General features: G+C 38.1%; 2 protein-coding genes across 2 annotated transcripts; both read right to left on the bottom strand.

Moving 5' to 3' along the window:
• Nucleotides 1–1625: 1625 nt before the first annotated feature.
• On the bottom strand, nucleotides 1626–5139 carry LOTGIDRAFT_228812 (hypothetical protein; the record flags this gene model as incomplete). The annotated part of the gene is made up of 4 exons (XM_009059809.1): nucleotides 1626–2319; nucleotides 3128–3253; nucleotides 3778–3893; nucleotides 4990–5139. 4 exons carry the CDS (start codon nucleotides 5137–5139, stop codon nucleotides 1626–1628), a joined length of 1086 nt encoding a protein of 361 aa, XP_009058057.1.
• Nucleotides 5140–10690: 5551 nt separating this feature from the next.
• Nucleotides 10691–14425, bottom strand: LOTGIDRAFT_228811 (hypothetical protein; the record flags this gene model as incomplete). The annotated part of the gene is made up of 4 exons (XM_009059808.1): nucleotides 10691–10814; nucleotides 10938–11269; nucleotides 11612–11750; nucleotides 14380–14425. 4 exons carry the CDS (start codon nucleotides 14423–14425, stop codon nucleotides 10762–10764), a joined length of 570 nt encoding a protein of 189 aa, XP_009058056.1. The 3' UTR covers nucleotides 10691–10761.
• Nucleotides 14426–15158: the final 733 nt, after the last annotated feature.

The following is a 15158-nucleotide window of genomic DNA, read 5'->3' as shown; positions in this document are numbered from 1 at the left end:
GCCTATAAACCCTCTAGAAGGCCCAATTCTTGACAGATATTGATGAAACTTGGTAATATTATTCAGTATCGCCTCAAAAAGTTCAAAAGAAGTGTATGTCTGAAGGTTGAATATTTCATACTGGTAATTGTTACTGTACTGCCAAATATATTTATTTAAAATCAAAGCTGCCAGTGGACGTATATTACCTTGCCTGGCAAGCTTTCTTTAACACAATGACCGTCTATAATTACTGGAACCTCAGATATCTTGCTGGAAGGATGCAAATTGAAGCCACGAATGGCTCCGATACACATAACAAAATCTCGAAAACCAATTTATACCTCTGCAAGGAAACCACAGAAATGCGATAGGAAGTAAGAAATGTTCAAAGAAAGCTATAGATGAAATGCAAGAAACTCTTTAAATATACCGTTTTTTTTAATCATTTTCTTACAGTGAACTTTTTGAAATATATTTGAAACAATTCCACGGTTCCACATTATTCCACCATTTATCTCAGTTTTCAATAAGTTATAAGTTAATGCACAAATTAATGACTTACCGATCTTTAACACAGTCGTCTAAAAAAGATAAATGGAAGGTGGAGACGTTGCCGAATAAATACTCTTAAGAATATAATAGATTATTATTGGTTTGATGTAATCAAATCTATCAATGTCATTGTTTAAGTCAGAATCTAACAATATTTAAACTTTTTCAGACATATATTCCTCAATATATATTTTTACTGGAAACTAATACAATGTCGATCAATCATTCATCAAACAGTTTTATATTACGTATTAAATCAACCTATGTCATAAAGCATATAAATGACTTCTCCAAATTTTTTTCTATAATTTTTCTATAATTTTATCAAGACAACAGGGGCTTTTTAGGAATTTTTTGTCTATGTTTATTTTTTTTTTATATAATATTAGGATTTGTCTGTGAATTTTGGTTCCTGGGACAATCAATAATGAAAACTTAATGAATTAATGCAGGTCAAAAGATTTTTTTGTTCAAATTTGTGAAAATTACACACCAAAAATGTGTATGTGTCCCTTAACGTGACTAAAAGTTTTAACTGAAAAAATTCAGCCGTTAATGTTTAAACGCCAAAAGTTTACGTAAGCTAACTACACTAACTATATCACTTTAAGGACGTGATTTCCCCCGTACCCTGATCTGAATGCCTAATTACACTTTCCGCCTGAGATTGTCAACCCTTTCGGAGAGTTCGTTCTTGTAACATCGTTTATATGTATTGCTCGGTGGGTTACTTTACTGATACTTGTTCTTTAAATGTCTTCAAATCAAGTATAATCTTTTGATGTGATATGCACATATATCAAACCAAAAAAAAAACCCTGAAAAATCTTATACTTACAGCGCTACTGACAATATGACAAAGTTATATAGTATATATAATTTACTATAGTAAATATTCATTGCATATATAAGTGCAGTTAACAGTGCGATTTGTTTTAGTCGTAAGAATGAAGTGGGGGGAGGGGGGGGGGGGGGCAGGGGTGATGGTATCAGTATCGCTTAACAGGGATATACAGTATATTGAACCAATATGAGTAACATGACTTTTATTAGCTGTTATATACTTGATGAGCTCCGAGCGTTTTACAATCTTAGTCTCTTCCATCTCTGTCTCGATCTCCATCTCTATCTCCTCTATCATCTCCATCCCGATCTCTGTCTCCTCCATCTCCATCCCGATTTCTGTCTCCTCCATCTCCGTCCCGATCTCTGTCTCCTCCATCTCCGTCCCGATCTCTGCCTACATCACGTCGGTCTCGGTTTCCATTATCCCCGTCTCTATCACCGTCATCTCTATCATCTCCTCCATCATCTTCTCTATCATCTCCTCTATCATCTCCTCCATCATCTCCTCCATCTCCGTCCCGATCTCTGTCTCCTCCATCTCGGTCATTGTCTCCTGCAGCACGTCGATCTCGGTTTCCATTATCCCCGTCTCTATCGTCGCCATCTCTATCATCCCCTCCATCTCTATCATCCCCTCCATCTCTATCATCTCGTCCGTCATCTCCCCCATCTCTATCATTGTCTCCTACGGAACGTCGATCTCGACCATCCTTATCCCTATCTCCTCCATCCCTATCCCTATCTCTATCTCCTCCATCCCTATCCCTATCTCCACCATCCCTATCCCCATCTCTATCTCCTCCATCTCGATCTCGGTCTCTGTCTCCGCCATCCCTATCTCTGTCTCCGCCATCCCGATCTCTGTCTCCATCTCCGTCCCCATCTCGGTCTCCCCTCGTTCGACATCTACCCCATCTACATACCAGTCTTCGTTCGCATCTAAACAAAAACGTAAAACCGTTTTATTGTGTGGTTTGTGGGAGGGGGTTGGGTGGAGACAAACTATCGAGGCTGAATTCAAAATGCGGCAACTCTGTGGAAATGGCATAGATGCATGCCTCTCATGGAGCGTCTGAGAGGGTTTTCCCAAGAAATTTTTATAAAATCATATTGATTTCGTGCATTCTGACACTTAATTTTGTTCAATAACGAATATATTTTCAAATATGTACAATTGGGGTGCAAACCATTTTGCTATGGGCACCTGTTGCCCCAATGGCTCCGCCACTGGTGTAAATATTTGCAGCTTATATAATAAAGTCATATATTTTCGTGTTTGTTCAGCAACCAATTAGAGTATGACAACCATTCACAGTGGTCTGTAGCGATTGGACGCTTTTCCTAATCAGTCCCTCCAACCTGCATCACTGACAAGAGGAAAATAGATTGAAAATTCCCAAGAAAATATCTCGGCAAATGCCATAATTGAACCCTGGACCTTCTAGTTTGGGAGCAAGTGTCTAATTGTCTGAGCTAACGCGGGAAGAAATTTTGACAGGCGAGTGTCAAGCTACATAGTGTTTTCCTTTGTACAATGGTATAAACTATATCTATAAATCTATAATGACCAACAATCTTTCACTTTATTATCATGAGAAACACTTACAATATTCTCTGTCATGTGAACTGATCGGATACATTGTTGGAGGAAAAGACCTATGGATCATTCATTTGAAAAATCTGACTCACTCAAAATATTTTTTTCTATATAGTATGGATTAGACAGAAGCGATTACATTACACTCACCGTCGGAACTTGTTACATTTTTGACCCCAGCGACGGGCTTCGAGACTAGCAATAGCAATCACCAACAAGAGGGCAATAAAGACGAATCTTGGAAGCATCGTTGTTTTTCTGTATACACAGATAATTCTAGAAAATAAACAAATTTTCTCTATAAATTTCTCTATATGAAATTAAGTAAATTCTTTAAAATAGTATATTTATGATGGGATCCACTTAAACAGTAACAATCTTTTTATCCATACAAAACAATTCAGCATAAAATGTATTAATATGTAGCAAATATGTAATGGGCATAAGAAACCGAGAGGATAGCACTAGGCTAGATTATTATTCAGTTGAATAAAAACAGGTCCAAAGGATTGGCAAACTTATAGTTGTATCCACAAAAGGTTTTGTACACGTTGTTTGTATTTTGAAAACGCATGTAGGTCTAAACATTTCACCATTATTATTTTCTGACTGACGCTTGATGCTTTCAGTATCTTATTATCCCTTTACAGTTGAAACTTGAAAAAGAATTTGGGTGAATGTCGATGTTATGGCTTGACACTCCATTAGCCCAACCAGGAGTAGTGAATAAGACATAAATTCGGAACTTGTGATTTGGTTTAGGACCGTGTTATTCACTAATGGATGAAATATTAACTTACCGATGATCCTCAACACAATCGTCTACAAAGATGAGAAAAGACTCAGACGATGCCGAATAAATACCACTAGAGAACAATGCATTGTTTGACTTTTTAGAGACCAAATCTATCACTGTCTTGATAAAAAAAATTTAATGCTGAATTTGAACATTATTTTTAGCTATAAATTTCTTAATAGACAATGTTAATAAACTTTTTAAATTTGAAATCAGACAGTTATCATATTTAAAATAAATCAACTAATTGCATAAATTGCAAATAAGTAATGTGCCACAAGCCAAACGTACTTGTAGCTCCAATGCTCATAAACCCATAAATTAATATATGTAGGTCAAGTCTTGGAAGGCAACATACATGTCACGCAGATCCGATCAACTTTTGAGTCTCAAGGGAAGTAACTTCACAAGGATAGTTGTTGGATATTGATATTTTTATCTCTCTGTACGGTCAGTCTTGACTTGATTGTTTATAAACTTCGCATGCTTTTTAGAATTAGTCTGGTGGCCATTTTGATGAAAGTATGTTTTGGAGTTATTGTCTTTTCTGCTTCAGATCACATTTCCAACGGGTGGCACTTTGGCACCCTTAGGGAAATTTTTGTATGGACCATATTCAAAATGGCCACCATCCTCGATATTCTGCGTACTATTTTTGTCATAACTTTCCTTTTAGGGCGCCAATCGACATAATTTTGGTGTCAAAATAAATGTTTTCAGGGTCAAGGAACTCATTTATAATGGGTTTTAACCCCTATCGACAGGTTATTATTGTGAAAATTGAATTAAATTGAAAATGGCCGCCATCCTTGATATTACGAATACTATTTGTCATAATTGTGCTTCTACGGCACCAATAGACATCATTTTGGTGTCAAAATATATGTTTTCAAGGCCAAGGAATTCATTTATGATGGTTTTTATTCTCTGTGGAGAAAAATTAAATTATATAAAAAAAAAATATACAATACTCAGTAAGAATCGTCAGAATCGTCCCGTATAATTTTAAACTCAGTTTGTAATTGTTTCACAAATTCTGGTGTTGGTAAAGTTTGTTATTACGGGTTTCCAAAATAAATATTAGTACTTATAATAAACAGCCAAACAACCTTCGCTTCTTCCAGTCCAATAACACCTCTTACCACTAGTCCAACAACATCTTCACTACCAGTCCTACAATAACCCCTACCACCAGTCCGACAACATTTCCATTTACCCGTCCGTCCGCGTCCCCTACCAACAGTCCGTAGGCATCCCCTACTATCAGTCCAACCAACTTTCCTACGACAAGTCCATCATCACCTCCACATACAAAACCAGAGTACCAGTCCAATAATATAAAAAAAGAAAACCCATCTTTAAACATCCCCCACGACTAGTCCTACAAATCCCATACCATCAGTCGAACTGTTTGACTCTAACAACATCCACTACCAAATCTACACCATTCCCTACTACTAAGTCCAACAACTTCCCCCACTACAAGTCCTTAAACGTCACCTAATAATAAACAGTACAAAAACATCATCTCTTACTACGAATCCAACGTCATTTCCTACTAACAGTCCTACATCGTCCCCTTCTACCCTACTGGTAATGGGTGATCTTGTCGGACTGGCAGAAAGGGGTGCACTTGTAGTACGTGGTACTGTAGGCCTGGTAGTCGTTGATGTTGTTGGACTGGTGGTCGTCGATGTTATTGGACTGGTAAATGGAGATATTGTTGGATTGGTGGTAGGAGTTGTTGTTGGACCAGTAAAGGGGGAGATTGGTGGACTAATACACGGCGAGATTGTTGGACTGGTGGTAGGGAATCTTGTAGGATGGGTTGTGAGCCATGTTTTTTGTACTGGAAGTTAGACTTGAAATAGCAGACTGGTGATAAGAAACGTTTGTTGGACTTGTAGGAGAGAGTAGGACTGTTTCTTATTAAGTGATGTTCAAGGACTTGAAACAGGGGAAGTTGTTGGACTTTTTAGTAGGGTTGTAGGATTGGTATGAGATATGTCTAACTGCAGGGGATGTTAAAGGACTGGTTTATTCAATATTGTTGGGTGATGTTGTGGGGTGGTAGAAGGATATGTTTAAGGACTGGTTGTGGAGATTTTGTTTGACTGGTTGAAAGAGATGTTGTTGGACTGTTTATTGTAATTACTAACATTTCTTTTCGACACCAATAATGACATACACAAGAATTTGTGAAAACATTTTTGGGATAAATATTATGTGTTACAATTTAAGGGACTCCTGAAGATTCTTACGGAATATTGAATGTTTTAATTTAATTTTTCACAATAATAACCACAAACAACCATCATAAATGAATTCCTTGACCCTGAAAACATATATTTTGACATCAAAATTATGTCTACTGGTGCACTATAAGCAAAGTTATGACAGAAATAGTACTCGGAATATCAGGAATGGCGATTATTTTGAATTCGGTCCATAAAAAAATTTCCCCAAAGGTGCCAAAGTGACACCCGGTGGAAATGTGTTCAGAATGGCTATCTGATGCAGAAAAAACAATAAAACATTGTATGTACTCCAAAACATACTTGGGTGCTCTGCCACTGGACTAAATGCAGCTTCTCAATGTCAAACATTCACAAACATCGTCTTATACCTTGCCTGCAATAGCCATCTTTCTAGTATCACAGCGATTTGATCGGATTGCACTCTAGTTAATAAAGTCAATCAGAGTTGTACACACTAGCCATAATGTTTACAGTCGAAGTCTCTGGCGTACAATTCAATCAAATGTCTGTATTCCGTAATACAAGAAATGTGGCTATTGCAGTCAAGGTATGAGACGAGGTTCGTATTAGATTGACACTGTGAAGATGTATCTGTATCTGTATGAGTACGTTGAAAAAAACACTTCTGGCATATGATCAACGGAAGGGAGGAGCACATGTAAAAATCTCCACAGATTTTGCAAAGACTTGGTCGAACTGGAAAAATAAGAGTTCTTGGGTGTTTTTGTTTTTGCGGTAATAGTTTGGAAACAACTATTGTTGGTTACGCTATTTTCAACGATATTTGTCTTCAAAATATCTTGCTGACACTTTATGTTTAGTCCTCACTTGTTTAAGATAAGGCTGAGATGGTATAGCGAGTACCAACCCCTCCACCACCTTGAACAGGCAGGTCAGGCGTAGCGTAGCGTAGGTAGGAGCTAGTCTGGACTACTTTGAGGATAGTGTTGTTCAGTTGTTAGTTGTAAGATGACATCTGTTTGATGGTGAGGATGTAACATTTACTAGCATTGAACCGCATTGCCCCATTGCGCGGCCCAAGCCTCAAGGTTCTTGAGGTATTGTTGGAGGATGGTGTGATCCTTGTGGTTGCATGCTAATAGACGTACTTGCGACTTGACAGCATCTGGCAAGTCGTTAATGTGGGACAAAAATAGTAGAGGGCCTAGGACTGTTCCCTGGGATTCTCCGCGGGCAACGAGGACTTCTTTTAAGGATTCACCTTCCACTACTACCATCATGTGACGTTGGCACAGAAATGATCTGATCCATCGATGGAGTTAACCGGGTACGCGATATGGGTCAAGCAGTTTCCCTTGGTGTACCGTATCGAAAGCGTTGGAGAAGTCCAATATGGCGATGTCTGTCTAGGATCTTTATCAAAATTTGAAACAAAGTCGTTTATCGTAAAAGCAAGCTGGGTTTCACATCAGTAGCCAGCGCGGAAGCCGTGGTTGGCTGGATTGCGTGATGGTCAAAGTGGTTTAGCAGATGATGAATATGTGCTTGAGGATCTTGCTGAGAACAGAGGTCAACGGTACAGGGCGGTAATTCGTTGGTTCACTATGATCTCCCTCTTTGAACACAGGAGCGCATTCAGCCAGTCTTGGGGAAGTTTTCCTGAGTCCAGCGACCTCTGAAATATCATAGAGACAGGTGTCAGTTCATGCCTCGCTGATCTCAATGCCCTGGATGTCGTCGTCGTTATGAATACGCACAGGTGGTAAATCAGAGTCTCCGTTACCGGCGAATACAGGGCTGAACTGGTCGATGAGTGCTTACACTTTATACTTCCCATCACCGGGTAGCTGATCTTTGCTTCGAAATGGCGAGACTCCAATGTTGTCCTGTTTCTGGCTTTTGACATACCTCCAGAAAGGCTTTGTGTTATTGCTTTCCAGGCCCTTTTGGTTGACCTCATTGACGTAAGACCACTCAGCTCGACGAATTCCCCCTTACATTCTTACACGGAAGTTGGTCGGTTTTGTGGGCTTGGCGATGCAGTCGTGTTTTTCATCTGAGCATACTCCTAAGTCGTCTTTTCAGCCAAGATGGGGCGTTCTTACTTCTGGATATTTTCGAGGGGAGGAATTTGTCGATGAGTCGCTGGGGGGATAATTTAAACGAGTCCCAGAGCTTTTCTGTGTCCGTTCCTTCCTCATAAAGAGAAACTATCCTCTTGGAGATGATACGGCATTCCTCAGGTCATCCTAGTAAGCTTTTGATGTTAGAAATTGAAGTACCTTCCTCGGTTTCTGTTTGTAGTAGTGAGGTCTGGTGTCACTGTCAACTACTACAATATCATGAGAAATCCAGAACTATTCACTAGGGATTCATTAGATGTGTTTCCTTCTCGTGTGGGAGTTTCCTGCATCTGGGCGAGCTGGTGTTTGACTGAGATGTCAATGAAGTCCTGCTGGATAGATCTATCTGTATGGTTGGTGACTGACATGGATGGCCAATCAATATTCGGGTCATTTGAAATCTTAATTTTCTCAATTATTCGATAAACAGCTTTGGAGCTTGATCTAAGGGGATATTGTCTAGTTCAGTTTTGCTTTTGCTTTAGTTTTGTATTTCTCTCAGAGTAGGACGATCCGGAAATGACGAAGTCTGAACTAACAAGGTAGGTGATATTATTTTGTTTTCAATTATGAAACGGATTGACAAAGGGCTCCAATATCTATAGCAAATATTTTGTGAACTATATACATTAACCCAATATAACTCAGACAGAGAACTTATTTTGAGCATGACTTAGACGATACATGGTATGCTTCATCCCCAGGCTGACACATAATTTTTGGCCCAAACGTACAAAATCACACTTTCAATCTGGTTAAAAATAAGGTTGGGGTACATTTGAGAGCGTAATATCTAGACATCATTATAGTCACATTTCTTGTTGGACTTTTGTCGGTAAACTTTAAATATATCTCCCTTGTGTAAGTTGAGTATAAAGCAATTAAAAGAAGGCGAAGCGAGTCTTTTCTTCTCTTTTCTCACATTCTCATTTTCTTTTCTTTTCGGGTTTTCCAGTTTTAAGATAACAGATTTAAGTTGGCAGATACTTTTACCAAACCAAGGACCGAGTATCAAGGCCACGTCATTTGACCCGACCAGATCTAACGAATTTTCAACTGCCAAACCAACAGCACATAATCATCTAATTGAACTACCTACTCGTTAACGTTAATTTGTTATCTACCAACCACCATAGTGAGTTGGGTCGTCGGCGGCACCCTACCTACTAGTTCCTGTAAGAGTTATGGCAAGGAGGCGCGAGCTCAGGATATCTCTGCCACTGCTGTTACCCTGGTATGAAAAAGACTTCAGGGTCAACGACCCAGGGACCTCAAAGCCATTGCCCCAGCTTGCTAGGCCACGGAAGATGAAACCCATGGGTATGAAGGTATTGTGCATAAGACAATCTACCTAAAACTCCATTGCCCAGGCTCTTTTAATAACCACCAACCAACACCAGGCCACTAGCCTCGGGATATTGTTCATATATTTCTTGACCTGAGACGACAGCAACACCGGGCAGCACGACCGAGTAGCTTCCTTACTGAACGGTATTGCTTGACCTACACGATGGGGGGCCTTAAAATGGTAGCTTAAGAACTGTTTGCTTTCTCAAACAGCCAACAACATCATATGCAAAATGTTACACAGTCCGCCGCAAACTCGGGCTTCATTACAAACCAAAACCGTAAAGAGGGGGGCCTCTTAAAAGAATCTTAAGGTGAGCCACCCCCAGCAACAAATGTATAAGCTAAATTTCTGGCAGCTCGAAAATCAAGGCTGCCCCACAGATTCCTCGACATCCTGGTTTAACGAGAACAACGAAGAGATCCGAGGATTGCTAGCAAAGAAGAGATCAGTTAAAATACCTAAATAGTGCAACCATCTCGTCCCCAGAAAAACACTGCCTTCCGTCTTGTATGTGACAACCTCTATAAGCACAAGCTTGCAGAGATCTATAATTCGTAGTGGACTAACCTTACAAAAAGAACTCAAATCTGTGAATTATAGGCTCTTGGAAGCTTTTAAGACGCTAAAGGTCATCATTTCATATACTTATAATCATTCATACCAGTTAAATGTTTCATGTCCTTTATCTGATGTGATTGAAGGAATTCAGATAGACCTATTCAGGGTCGCAGGGTACATATCGAGTAATTGACCAACTATTTTAGCAATTGCTATCAACTGGTTGGTCACAGATTCCGACCGCTATGTCGGCGAAAAATTCCAGTATTAGCTAGAAGGTTAAAAGCATGAGCATATAATGTCAACTGACGGCAAACAACTGTCATTTTTCAATCGTCAACCCAGATCAGCGATTGATCAGATTTTCCCATACTTGTGGAGCTTAGGTCTTACGAATATAGAAAAAGGCTGATAATGAAGGGCTGCAATAAGGTTCAATACGAATTTGTGGCGTTGTTATAAATCATACAGGGGGTACTCATAAGGGAGTAGGAAATTCTCAATTTGGGCTTACTGGCACTTTTTACAATTATAGAGGAGGGTTCAAGGCAGGCCAACCTCTTTTTTTGATTATCCCGCGCTTATTGCTATAGTCCGTTTAGGCATGAATTGCAATAAAGTGAAATCAATTTTGCCTAGCAACTGATATTTTATATAATAATTGGCTTCATATTACTTTTATTAATATTGACATGATGAGCGATAATTATGATCTTAATATTTCCCCGATCATCTCCTCAATCGTCGTCTCTACTATTGCTCCTGCTATTGCTCTTGCTACTTCGACCACCATCGCGATCCTCGTCTCTTGCTTCTCGTCGATCTCTACCCTCTCTTTCATCGTCTCCGCCGTCATCTCCTCCATCGTCGTCTCTACTATTGCTCTTGCTATTGCTTTTGCTACTTCGGCCACCGTCGCGATCCTCGTCTCCTGCTTCTCGTCGATCTCTACCTTCTCTTTCATCGTCTCCGCCGTCATCTCCTCCATCGTCGTCTCTACTATTGCTCTTGCTATTGCTCTTGCTACTTCGGCCACCGTCGCGATCCTCGTCTCCTGCTTCTCGTCGATCTCTACCCTCTCTTTCATCGTCTCCTCCGTCATCTCCACCATCGTCACTCCTGCTTCCACTCCTACTTCCACTATTACTATCACTACTCCCACTACTCGAATGGCCACCTCTTCTCCCTTGACATGTCTTTATGAATTTGATGAATCCTCCTCGACATACTAACCCTGGAGCACATCTGAAACAAACAAAAAATATAAGCTGTCAAAACCATTTAAAATATTTTTCTATACAGTGGACTGCCTACTTGACAAGCAATGGACCAGTTATTATGACTTTGTAGAGAATCCACTTACTGGTTTCTTGAAAATGTTAATATCGGTAGGTAAACGTGTCTCGTTTAATTTTAATGCAAATAACAGAGAACCGAGATGTCAAATTTTCACTTGGAAAAATGCGACGGACAAATGAAATGGAGTTCTTTCATCTGGAAAACAACTATTTTAGAGATTTTAAAAGCTCAATATTTACTAGTTTACTATTACATGCTGGACCGCTCCAAATTGAAGAATAAACCCACCTTCTGGTTTTACTACACCATTCACCTCGACCACGATAGGCTTCGATGCTAGTAATAGCAATCACCAAGACGAGAGCAATGAAGACGAATCTTGGAAGCATCGTTTGTTTTTTCTGTATACACAGATGAACTGACAAATCTAGAAAATACAAAAAACAGATTACTTTTTAAACATATAAACTTGATTTTTAGTTAATTAAGACAAAATTGTAAACTATAATAATCACTTTATCACTGGGAGAATTTAGTTTCTTGCATTTCGACTAACTTTTCACCAAGAGACCAAAACTATCAGACCGGTATCGGTATAATCTTAAAGCAGGAAAATTAGACATTAATTTTTTTAACAATTTGATTCATAACATTCCATAGTTTCAGGCTGTTGTATGAAAGTATATGATCCATCAAGAGGTGACATGTTATGCCTCCAACTTATAACCAACAGATTAGTTTATACCACGCAGAATAAGGACCTTCTTTACAAAGCTTACCAAGGTAATACAACCAAATCGCATATTGACTACTGTTTTAACATCCAGGTTATATAAGCAATCCAGATTATGACTCACGAGCTCCAATGTGAACAGACGGATGGACCGACAATTGGCAACTTGGCACAAAATTTAGATATTCCAAGCAATAGTTTGATACACTTGATGGCTAGCATTTTGAACAAAAATTTACTGCGTTTAGAATAATAATGATACTGGATCATCACAAGTCTCGGAGAGTTGCAGTATTTTGTCAATGTATTATTCAACAATATATAATAATAACTCACCGAGCTTCAACAATCGCCAACAGAGATAACTGGAAGGTACAGACGTTGCCCAATATATAGTCTTACAGAACAATAAATTATTTCATGTTTTTTGTTACCAAATCTATCACTGTCGATATTAAAACTCATATGTAGCGTTATAAACATTGTATTTCACAAGAGTTCCTCAATTAACAGCGCTTTTTGTCTTAAAAATATGGAGATTCATCACTCATCAAAGAGATACAAATTACATAATAGATCAATCTGTCATAAAAAAAAATGAGTGTCTTTCTGGTTTCTTGACAAATACTTCTAAGATAATATCACTCATTATGGAAAAAAACAATCTGCAGTTTCAGATATTCGAGAGATTCGGGTTAATGGAATGTGCAAATCATTTGACAGTTTTAGTCTGATCAAAATATATTTTTTTTCGTTAAAGGCATATCTGAGTACCCAAAGGCCTATCGTAGCTTAGAGATTTTATAGCAATCGCCATCCATAATCTGAGAAAATCCTTCTTGAACTCATTAACCGATTGAACATGCTTTGCAAGGTCAAATACGCCTACTAGCAGATTTTTTTAACTTGAACATCAATCACAAATCTCTATATAATATATATATATATAGACATAGCATTAAACTATTCAACTAAGTAATTATTGAAATACGCTAAAACGAAACAAGTTAAATAACATTTTTTTTATTTTTTGAATATAGAGGGATTCTGTCCTATAGTTTTTACACCAGGTAAACAATGAACTGATGAACAAAGACTCATTTTGGCCAAGTATTTAACTTTAACTTTTTTGGTATACCTTAAAATAAAATCATTCATTACTTCGGGTCAACAGTGTTCTACAGTAAAAACGAACAAGAACAAAGTCAATAACGCATCAGATTTATTGATTATTTATTGAAAGGTTAAATCATTGCAACCATTTAGCCACAAAACAAAACTGTTAAGAATTGTGTCTTCTAGAGTACTCACGAACTAAAAGCCTCGACAATAATTGTCCCCCCATTGAGTTTCCCTCTATTTGTAATCCCAGTCGCGGGAGAATGGCACCGCCACTGTTACGGGTCTATAATCAAATGCCAAAGCTACCTTCATATAACGAACCAATTCTGACCACAGAAAACTAGTATGGCTGTTTTCGTATATCTTGTTTCACATTGTAATGCTGAATAATGTATATTATATGGCTCGTATGGAATATAATCATACAATCTTATATTTGTAGGATATGACGAAAGCTAATTTAATCACATTCGTCCAATCTGTAAATTCGTGAGCAATAAATCCGTGTCTTTATAAATCACCTCTATGTTAACATTACACAATCTGAATCTTTGACATGTGGTGATTTTAGGTGAATGATTGTGGTCATGAAAAGTCAATTGAGGTGAAAGATCAATGCATCTTACATGTATTTTTGGCAATGAAAAGTAATTTTTTTTTACCTCATAATTATATAGATATAAGACATCTTTTCGCCAAATTACAGATCTACAGGTTGAACAACTTTGAAATGACAAACTTATTACAAAGTAATCATTGCAGTTCGACCTTTTTATTTGAACATAAAATATATTCTCAATCTGGCCACCGATTTACTGCCTAAGAACACTTTTTCCCCGGTGGGTTCGTTTTGCCGCATTGCCCAACTTGCCGCATCGTGTCCAACTGCACAAAACGACTTGTAAAACGAAACGAAATATTTTAATCTGGCAATTCCGGAATTTATCAGAAACCTTTAGTTTCGTTTTACAAGTCGTTTTTGTGCAGTTGGGGAAGACGCGGCAAAACGAACCCACCGATTTTTCCATTCCAGTTTCGTCAACAGGTATTTCAATCCATTTCTCTTATTTTTCCTTCAGTTCCTCAAGCTATCTCATTTCAAACTTCACAAGACAAATTTGTCATGGAGAAAGTGTTTGGGCGATTTGTTCTGACAATGGTTGATTGGTGCATGTGTTCAGAGGTGATTTATAGTACTTACTTTCGGCATTATATTTTTTGACAAAGAATTTCAAAAAGGATGTCATTTCAAAGTTGTTCAACCTATGTAAATATGTGAAAAAATGTCTTATATCTATATATTTATAAGGTAAAAATATTACACTCTCAGCTTTGATACTTTCTGAGTAATTCTAATATGAAAAGTGTTATCGTTTTTTCTGAGCCACCCGATATATCGATGGGGCATTTACATACATTTCAGCTTCCAGCACAATTGGAGACACACGTGGGAGATGTGATATAATGTTTTATTTTTCAACAATAAAATATTATGATTGATTGTCTCCCTTCTTCTATTTACAAAACTAACAGTCGTTCAGCTGAAACAAAACAATTCATCACTATTACATGTTTCGTAACTATCATATAAACCGCAGATTTCAACCACAGGGACATGTCCCAAGGTGGAGACAATTGCACTTTTCTTTGGGGACATTTGATGTGTCACAGCTAGTCACGCTTGTGAAAAATAAAAACTTTCCATCTACAATATATAAAACATCTCGTATGATGACTACGCTATACACAGCCTGAATTAACATTGTCTAGGAGATTCTATTTTATTGGGACACATACAAAAACAGGTTGAAAACCACTGATATAAACCTACGATCACAAGACGATTCGGACTCGTTCTTTATGGTCATTGATATGGCAAGGTATCGTTCATCAGGCATTAAGTGATTCAAATTAAGTCATAATCTGGCCAAGCGTTGCTGGAATTCCATACTTGTACAGCGAATCAAGTTATAACTGTGT

The sequence above is a fragment of the Lottia gigantea genome (assembly GCF_000327385.1).
Source record: "Lottia gigantea unplaced genomic scaffold LOTGIsca_4, whole genome shotgun sequence".
Taxonomy (NCBI): Eukaryota; Metazoa; Mollusca; class Gastropoda; family Lottiidae; genus Lottia; species Lottia gigantea.
Note: the sequence above shows the minus strand (reverse complement) of the source record. Positions and strands in the feature narration are given on the sequence as shown.